The sequence below is a fragment of the Eufriesea mexicana genome, unplaced genomic scaffold (assembly GCF_001483705.2).
Source record: "Eufriesea mexicana isolate 0111107269 unplaced genomic scaffold, ASM148370v2 scaffold5017, whole genome shotgun sequence".
In the NCBI taxonomy this organism is placed as follows: domain Eukaryota; kingdom Metazoa; phylum Arthropoda; class Insecta; order Hymenoptera; family Apidae; genus Eufriesea; species Eufriesea mexicana.
In genome coordinates this window covers 230,600-239,665 of record NW_016912971.1, presented here as the reverse complement: position 1 = coordinate 239,665, position 9,066 = coordinate 230,600, and the positions used below count along the sequence as shown (strand labels likewise).

Here is a 9,066-nt window from a genome sequence, read left to right as displayed (position 1 = left end):
GCTACTTTTTTCTTTTTTTTCAGAAAAACGCGGGAAAACGTGCCACTACTGACAATACTGTCTATTTCATTGTTACGGAAATTCAGTGACCATGAAGGACCAAGGAAACGACATCGATGTTCAATTTAACACTGCATAAAAATTATCGATGTATGACATTGGGAATATTTCGTTACGTATAACCTAAGAACTTTCTAATCTTGCGCATTTTATTGTTCGAGGCTGAAATGCATTAGCTTTACGTGGATTGCATCGTATCGAAATTCTTAGTGGGTGGTTCAAATCATTGCACATTTCGAATATCTGTCGTGCACGATAGAAAAGAAAAGAAATATACGTTTAATAACCGTGACGAGCAATATAACCGTATTCGACTTTTCCGCACGAAAGCAAGCCTATAGAAATCACTTGTAAGCGAAAATATACAATATTTTCATCGTGGTCATTCTCAGACAATCACTACCTGTCCGTTTATGCAATCAATGCATGAAAATTCGAAACTTTACAGATTCCTCGTTGTTCTTAATTTCTAACCTCTTTCGATAAAATAACTGTAAACTGTGATTCTTTAGACACTAGAATAAAATACCCACGTGGGTTCCGCAAGTATGCTTGTCAAAAAGAATATTTCTTTCAATGGAAACTTCTTTCACTTCAATACTTGTGAGATTAAAGATAAATTTTTAGATTCTAAAGCCACTTATAAACCTCGCGTTCGCATGGAAAACGACAAAAACATTTTTGAAACTGTCCACGAAGTACACTAATGGAATTACAGGACAGCATACACGTAGCCAGGAGTAACGTTATCCCTGAGATACCTGGCTGGCTTTATCGCCACGATGCGTGACGAACGTTCGTTTACGTACGTTCCGTAAGGAGCTTCTCCAGTCTTCCTCCCTACGTTCCCTATTGGGTTGTCCACCAAACCGGGAACTATACTAACAGCGTAAAAATATCAGCGTATATCGTGCAGCTAGATGCCTCTAGAATTCCAAGTGGTTCTTGTTATGTCGCGAACTCGGTGAAACTACTTTTTAACAGACCGTCAACTACAACATTACGTTCCTCACCACATTGTAATCGGCTATCGTCGTTCTCTTCGTGACTAGACGATGCAGTCGTTAAATCGTTAATTACAGAACATAACCGCGATCAAACTTTCCACCTTGTCAAAAGGACTAGTGTTCACGTGGTTTACCTCATGATTTGCATCTGGGGACTTTTTTTCCTCTTATTGGTTTGACAGTGGCAAATTCGTGAATTTCTTAAATAGGGACATTTGAAGTAACCATGTGAAGCGACCGGTCGGAAAAGATATATCGATAGATCTGGATATGTAGATATCTTCAGTAAATTTTAAAACTTGAGAAGATATAGTTTCTACAGATCGGATTTCTACCTTTGGTCAATTGTTTGTGAGATTCTTAAGTGATTTTTGGACTACTTATTTCGAAAAAGAAACGACGAATTCTCTGTGTAATAAATTGGTCAGAATCCTCACGAAGAAGTTAACAACTCGTACAGGAGCCAACTCGAGCGTGCACCCATGCACGCTTCGTTTCGCTGAAATAATAACGAAGATCTTCGAGGCCCACCATGCCGTCACGGCGTAACCAAGAATTCCGTGCTCCCTTTTCTTCGTATTTTTACCAAAAATTATGAAAATTGTGTGCCGGTTGCGTGCAGATGTTTTCTTTAGCCTACGCTTTCACAAATAATTTTAATTAATTGCTAATGATAGCCTCGGCATCTTTGCATATGTTTAAATTGAAATATTATATCGAAGAAATAAATGCATTTGCAATTATGGTATAGAAGGAATAATTTCTTTAGAATAGAATTGCACAAAAATTGAGTGTACTACATATTGCTCGGCTTAATCAGATACAGAATTAGAGCTGAAACATAATGTAAAATATTTCTTAGGTTACATAGAAATTATTTGAAATCATCTAAAAGCAACGTCATTATATAAAATAATGGTAATTGAAAGTTTAAGCAGTGTTCCGTATCATGAGTATACTAATTCCTGTTGTATATGTATATTATATTAATTTTCTAAAGTATCGTATGCATAATATTTTAAACATATTACCTTATTACTATTTTTGTAACCGTATAGATTAATAAAAAAACAATAACAAATATTTTAATTAAAAAAAATATTATATAAAAGCAATATTTAGTTTTATTTTAGAATTAAATAAGGAATTTTTATAATGCAATTTAATAGTTACAATTTAATTGTAAAATAAGTAAAAACATATGAATGTTGAATGTCTAAAATATATAGAATATATATATAAAAATATCTGTTATCAAAGATAGATACAGAAGGATTTTTGAATATATTTATGCAATTACCGACATTACATAATTTTAGATCGTAACATATCTTCGGTTGGTTTTATATTTTGTATCTTCAGATGGTATCCCATTCCTACCTTATCAACTGAAATATAATCTTACTAATAGTTTCTACTAGATGGTGCTACAGATTTCTAATCATTAAATAGATGGAATACATTAAACTTTAACTCGAAATCAAAATTGAAAGCAGGTACTTAGAAAAAGAATACACAGCAATATGTTTAAACATTGTCTTTTCTATAATTCAGTACACTTCATGCGTCCAGATATAAAATCTTATCTTATAATTTAGGAAATTACAAGAAGCAAAACTTCTGCTATATTCATAAACAAAATATTTTAAATAGTGTCCAGCACATTTCAAAATAAATGTGCCGCATTTAAACATATAAATATATTCTACAATAATAAGCTGCCAAAACATGGCTTTAATTATCTTTAAAATACATTCGTATCACAGTCAGCTATTCCAGAACAAAGAAGAGTTTATTGTTCTCGAACGATACGAACGTTTTTACATAAATATCTATGAAGGATATTATCTATCTTATTTTCACTAATTATATACATCCGTTGCTGGTTAAAATTCCATTAAATTGGAAGTGTCCAAGCTTTCAATAAATATTAATATAGCAAATGTGAATTACATTTTGAGGCAACGCCTAGGTAAGTCTTATCAGGTACTTGTAAAGTAAATTGAAAGGAATTTTTCCTGAGATTGTTAGTGGCTAAATCATTTTCATCTTTAACTTCAATTTCGATGTCCTCGAGATCAATACTGAAGTCTCGGTTACCCATTAGCGTAGTTAAACACATGTCCATTTCTTTTATTCTCGAACGTACTAATAATTCCAACGTGAACAAATGTTCGTCATGAGCTTCTGGTAGATAACGATGCATAAACTCTGCTAATCTGTACATGACAATATAAAAGACATGTGAAAAAAAAAAAAAAAAAATATTACTAGACAATTAACTTGGACGACGACATGTGAAAAACATACCGTAAAAGATATTCAACGTTGTGTCCATTTAAGCCCGAGCACTCGGAAATTTGTTTAGCAATATTCAGGAGCGGAGCCTCACCAAGCCAGTGTTCATTTTCATTGGTTGCAATATAGACAATAACTGGAAAACTTCTATTGCCAACGCGGCTATAAAATGTGGTAATTGTCGTTACATATCCTCCTAAAGCACATTCGCGATTTTCCAAGTAAGGCAACGCTGCGTTATCCTGGACTTGGAACGCTCGGCCATAAACAATACCCTATTAACAAAAAAGACACAATTTACTATAATTCATTATTGTAATAATTATACTTGAAATTGTAAAATGGAAACACTTATGGCAGATAACAAAAGTATTGCGTTCAATATATAAGTACGATAATTTGAGGTTAATAATACTGAAGTTAGTTACGAATGAAATTACCTCCTTATCCTCGACTAATGTCGCCACACGTCCAGGCTGTAACACAAGGGACAACAGATCAGTAAACAAATGACTAATAATTGGGTTTCGAAGAAATAAAGGAAACAATGTATAGAAGGTTTACGACAGCATGACGCAAATACATAACACAAACACAATGAGCAAAATAGTGTGTTCACGAAAGATATCGGTTTCTACGAGCTACGACTGGTTTCACATTAATCGACAAGCAACTGTAATACGAGAGCAAGAGAAATTCTCGTTTGATCAAACTTGTCTACAGAATGGTAAAGAAGTGAAATAGGATATAACAAGCGAGATAATGGTAAAAATATTTAACCGTTATATTAAAAAAAAAAAGAAAAAGAAAAAACTAAAGAGAAGAGAGTACTTAGATCTGATAAATTGTTTTATTAGTACTTAGATCTGATAAATTGTATTGTTTTAATTAGCAAAATTGGAACGACATACTCATATATGTAACTTCACCCGAGTTTCATCACACTTAATGGAAGCATCCGTAAGTACTTACTGGGACGTACTTGCAATGGAAAAATTATGTTCCATTACATATTTAAGCAAATTATTACTGATTATTTTCCACCGTTTTTGTAAGAATATTTAAACTTTGTTTAAATGGTCGAAATAATAAGGTCGTTTCTTTTTTCGAAACAGGGAAGGACAATGTGTTCGGTATGGCAAATCTGGATGAAATATTTTCAAAATATTTACTGCATAATTCACAATGATTGTAAGCCTAATATACCGAAGAAAAACTCGCCTTTATCATTCGGTGTGGAAGATTGCCAAACCTTTGTGAAAGAATTCACGTGGCGAATTCATGAACAAGAAAATTAAAGGTATAAATAGAATATTTGAGGCCAACGCAGTATGAAAAACTCGGTCTGTCTGAACTAATTTAAGGAAATCGATGTAAATATTTATACATCTGTTAATACATTCTCTTACGGCACGTAATAAAGTGTTTCGACACTCTAAAATGTAAGAATATTTATAAAATGTATGAAACTAATTTATTTCCAAACTCTAACATTAAGAGTTGCATGGTTCTTAATTTTAATTTACATTTTCATAATTGAATTTACACTTGCTGTTCCGCCATGTTAACAACGTCACAATACTTCGTCAAGAAAGTGTATATATTTTCTATTATGATACATACGTTAAAAATATTGCATTTATTTACATCTTTCATAAGAAGGAAACAATAATACAAATATATATAAAAGATTTTTGTAATATTTTTCTAAAAATATTTGTAAAGTTTTTGAAAGTATGGGAAAAAGGAAAAAAAATGGGGTTTTTATTATTTAATATAAAAAATTTACCTTTTCAATTGTGCCACGATGTGTTGTATTCCCTTGCCAAAATCTCCTACTGAATCCCCGTATATAACCGACGGCGCTTCTTTTGTACTTGAAACCTGGATACCAGCACAAAGATCCGTATCCGAATACCCAGAGAGAATTTTCATTATTGTTTCTAGCTTCCATCATATTCGAAAAGCGCGGTCTTTTCTTCGAATGAGTTAACTAATACTACTTTTGTCTTCAAATATAGCATATCTCATCAAATTTCATGCATACATCTTGTTGATTTTGTAGTGAATACTTTTATTCTATATTAAAATAATTTCGTAAAAATAATTTATATACTGCCTTTAATCTTCTTGCTTTCTGCGCCAATGGATGCATCGCAATTTGTCGACTGTCCAACTGGATATTTGATCAATTTGATTATCAGTTTAACAAATATTTATATTTGAAATAGTCTCAAAGTTCGAAACTTTCACATTTAGACTTGGTTGAAATTATCACAGACGAAGCAATAAATAGATAAAAAACATTAGAAGTCCTTTTTTCATTTTATCATCTAGAAAATGGTTACAATGAAAATTAACTGGTTTGACAAGCGCGACACGTGGCTTTACTGCGCTTTTACCCCAATAAGCGTTGTACTTTAAAGCTTGACTATTAAGAAACTCACTCCCACCACAACATGTCAATTTCCTTCCTCCCACTTTCGTCTTCCGATTCTACAGCATTATTGTCCTATTCATTTGCTCAATTATATGTCTGTTTTCTTTCTCACCTCCTACGTGTCGGTTCTTCAATGTCTCGCGTGCCATTGTCCACCAATGAATTTTGGTTTTCTAATAATCCTTGGATCTTTTATTCAATTATTTGTATGGTCAATTGATCCACCGAATGTATATAGAGATTTTACTTGGTCGGTATTTTCTTCCAAGAGCCGATAAATTAAAAATTTTATGGTCAATGTTTGTGGCTTTCGAATGTGTAGTAGTTTCTGAACTAATCGATATAATCTTTGTGAATGTTTCATTGGAATTTGTGTAATGTAAATTCACGATAGACATTGACGAATTTGAAAGATCGAATACAACACACTAGTACACTCTGCGGAAGCTTGACCGAGACTGCCGGTTGTCGGGCGTATACTCGTACTTGTAAAAAGAGATAGAAGTAACCTGACGTAGAGGGGAATAGGCAAACGCTATTCGAGGGAAAGGGAAAGACTTTGAAATAAAGAGCGAGTAGGAGAACGGATGAGATGGATGATGAAACAGAAGGTGCGGATTGGCGTATATCAATGGTATGTCCAAATTATATAGATATTCAAACCGCATACTTACACAGTAGTTACCTATTACACAAATTATAAGCAATAAACACAATTAGATCTCAATTACATAACTACTATAATTTAAATTTTTTTGTTGCAGAATTGCAGAGATTGATCCATTTGCAAGAATAGACACAAGTGTTTCATACCGTTATTCAAAGAGAGATTTATTACTTTTGATTTCAATTTATTGATCAAATATAAACTAATTTAATTTAATAAATGAATTACAAAATTAGCTTTTACAAATCATTAAAATAATTAAAAATAAACTATATGTGATATTTTATTAATATATTTGTAATTTTAAATTTGAATGATAATTATTAAATACAAATTTGTAACTTGAATGCAAAATAATATTGAAATTTTATAATTTAAATTAAATTTATTTTTCAAAAGGAGTCAATTTTTCTTCAGATGGTAAATGATAGTTTACATCCTTCTTCACAGATGTCACTACCGTTATAAAACCACTATAACAAATAGTACTACCAATAACAGTGGATAAAAATTCCCTATAATTTCTGTATTATATGATTACCAAATCAGCTGGTGCTTCCGAAATCTAATTGTTGACGGGTATTTGAATTTTTGTTTTTTTGTACGACAATTCGACGGTTCTAATTGTACTATATTGACAAAGTGAAACTTTTAATGAGACGCACAATTTTTACATGAGGTACCATAATTATTAAAGTTTTATTTACTTTACATGATTTCTAGTTAAATATATTCGTATCTTTTTAAAACGTGACCTGTTGCACGCTTTAATTAAGTTTTTAAGGTAAACGATGATTGAGGATATACCATCACATTCTCTAGACATGGATAATTTAGTAGAAGATGATGATGTGATATTCATAGATGATGTTGAAGAAGTGGTAAATGCATATGATACAGGAGATAGTGAAGAGGAAGATGCAATGGAGGAAGATGAAGATCTAGTTTTTGTTTTCAGAGGTCATGAATTAGGTACAGAAAATTGCAATGGTTATAATCACATCAATATTGATGCTATACTTGTAATTTTATATTAAAATTGTAGGTTCCATCTTTTGTGGTTCTTTGAGCAAAAATGGGAAACTTGCTATTACAGGCGGAGAAGAAGATAAAGCTTATGTTTGGGATACATCAACAGGAGAAATTATTTTGGCTTGCATAGATCACAAAGACAGTATTATTTTTTCAGCATTTAATCATGATGAAACATATGCGGCTACTGGAGACATGAGTGGTATAATACAAGTTTGGAGATTAGTTGATAAAATCAAGATTTGGGATTACAACATGGGTGATGCTACTGTTAGTTTATTTTACATAATTGAATAATATAACACTATGGATTTAAGTAAACTAAAATATTATTTTCATTAATGCAGTGGATGATGTGGCACATAGCTGCAAATGTCTTATTAGCTGGATCTATTCATGGGGAAATATATATGTGGAAAATACCTGATGGTGATTGTAAAGTTTTTCAGGGATATGGTTGTCGGGCTGAGACTGGTGCAATGTTTTTAGATGGTAATTACTTTCTTGTATTTTTTATCTTATAACAAAAAGCATAAGTTAATTAAATACAATATTTTAGGCAAACGTATAGCAGTAGGTTATGAAGATGGAGTTATTAGGGTATTAGACTTAAAAACATGTTCTGTATTGTCAACTATATCTTCTGCACTGGGTCATTCTTCTACTATAACTGCAATTGATTGCTATTCAGATAACAATTTAATAATTTCTGCAGCTGTAGATGGAAAAACTATAATTAGTACATCAAATACAGGAAAGGTAATAGAATTAAGAATTTTTGTATTAGACAAGTTAAAGTAATGTCATTTAAAATCTTAGATAGTTTCTGTTCTGCAAAATTTTAATAATGTCAAGCATGTTGTAAATGATGATCAAGATGCTGAAAGCAGTGATGGAAATAATAATTGGGTAGAGACAGTAGCTTTTTGTAAAGATCCTACATTTCAAGTTGCTGCAACTGGCACAATATCAGGAGAAATCTTTATCTGGGATATCTTAAAACAGGTACTATTATCTTTTCTAGTTGAATATAACTTTTCATTTCAGGGAAGTAACTTTTATCATTATTTAGGTACTTAGACAAACGAAAATCCAAGAAAGCGGTGTATCTAAGCTTGTGTGGAAGGGAAATACCAGTATACTATTTTCGGCAGGATTAGACGGCTTATTGAGGTGCTATGAAGCAAAAAGTGGTCAACGTTTACGTACATTCTTAAGCCACAAAGCAGATATTCTTGACCTTTATATATCAGAGTAAATTAAAAGAATTCTAAATACCTTTTTTATAACAATATTTTAACAGAAAGATACATAATAATTACATTTTTTCAGGAATGGAGAAAAGGCATTAACAACATCCGATGACTTTACAGCTAAAATCTTTGATATTTCATCTTTGTCTTAACAAAATTTATTTTTGTTGTTCCTCAGCGAACAATTTTTTGCTAGCTAAATAATTAACTGAACTAACTAAATTCGTAATTTACGTTCAATTCGTTTTTATTTTTTGTTGCAAAACTTTCACTCATTATATATATATATGTATATATATATATATATAT

The 9,066-nt window shown here is 31.6% G+C and overlaps 2 protein-coding genes across 2 annotated transcripts; one reads left to right on the top strand and one right to left on the bottom strand.

Moving 5' to 3' along the window:
- Positions 1–3,016: 3,016 nt before the first annotated feature.
- On the bottom strand, positions 3,017–6,251 carry LOC108551713 (glutathione-specific gamma-glutamylcyclotransferase 1). The gene is given in 5 exon segments (XM_017905967.1): positions 3,017–3,037; positions 3,040–3,286; positions 3,378–3,640; positions 3,806–3,841; positions 5,155–6,251. Coding segments are annotated over 5 exon segments (735 nt in total). The 5' UTR covers positions 5,323–6,251.
- Positions 6,252–7,051: 800 nt separating this feature from the next.
- Positions 7,052–8,948, top strand: LOC108551723 (angio-associated migratory cell protein). The gene is made up of 8 exons (XM_017905981.1): positions 7,052–7,151; positions 7,249–7,444; positions 7,518–7,774; positions 7,852–7,996; positions 8,064–8,263; positions 8,324–8,509; positions 8,577–8,758; positions 8,837–8,948. Exons 2-8 carry the CDS (start codon positions 7,264–7,266, stop codon positions 8,907–8,909), a joined length of 1,224 nt encoding a protein of 407 aa, XP_017761470.1. The 5' UTR covers positions 7,052–7,151; positions 7,249–7,263; the 3' UTR covers positions 8,910–8,948.
- Positions 8,949–9,066: the final 118 nt, after the last annotated feature.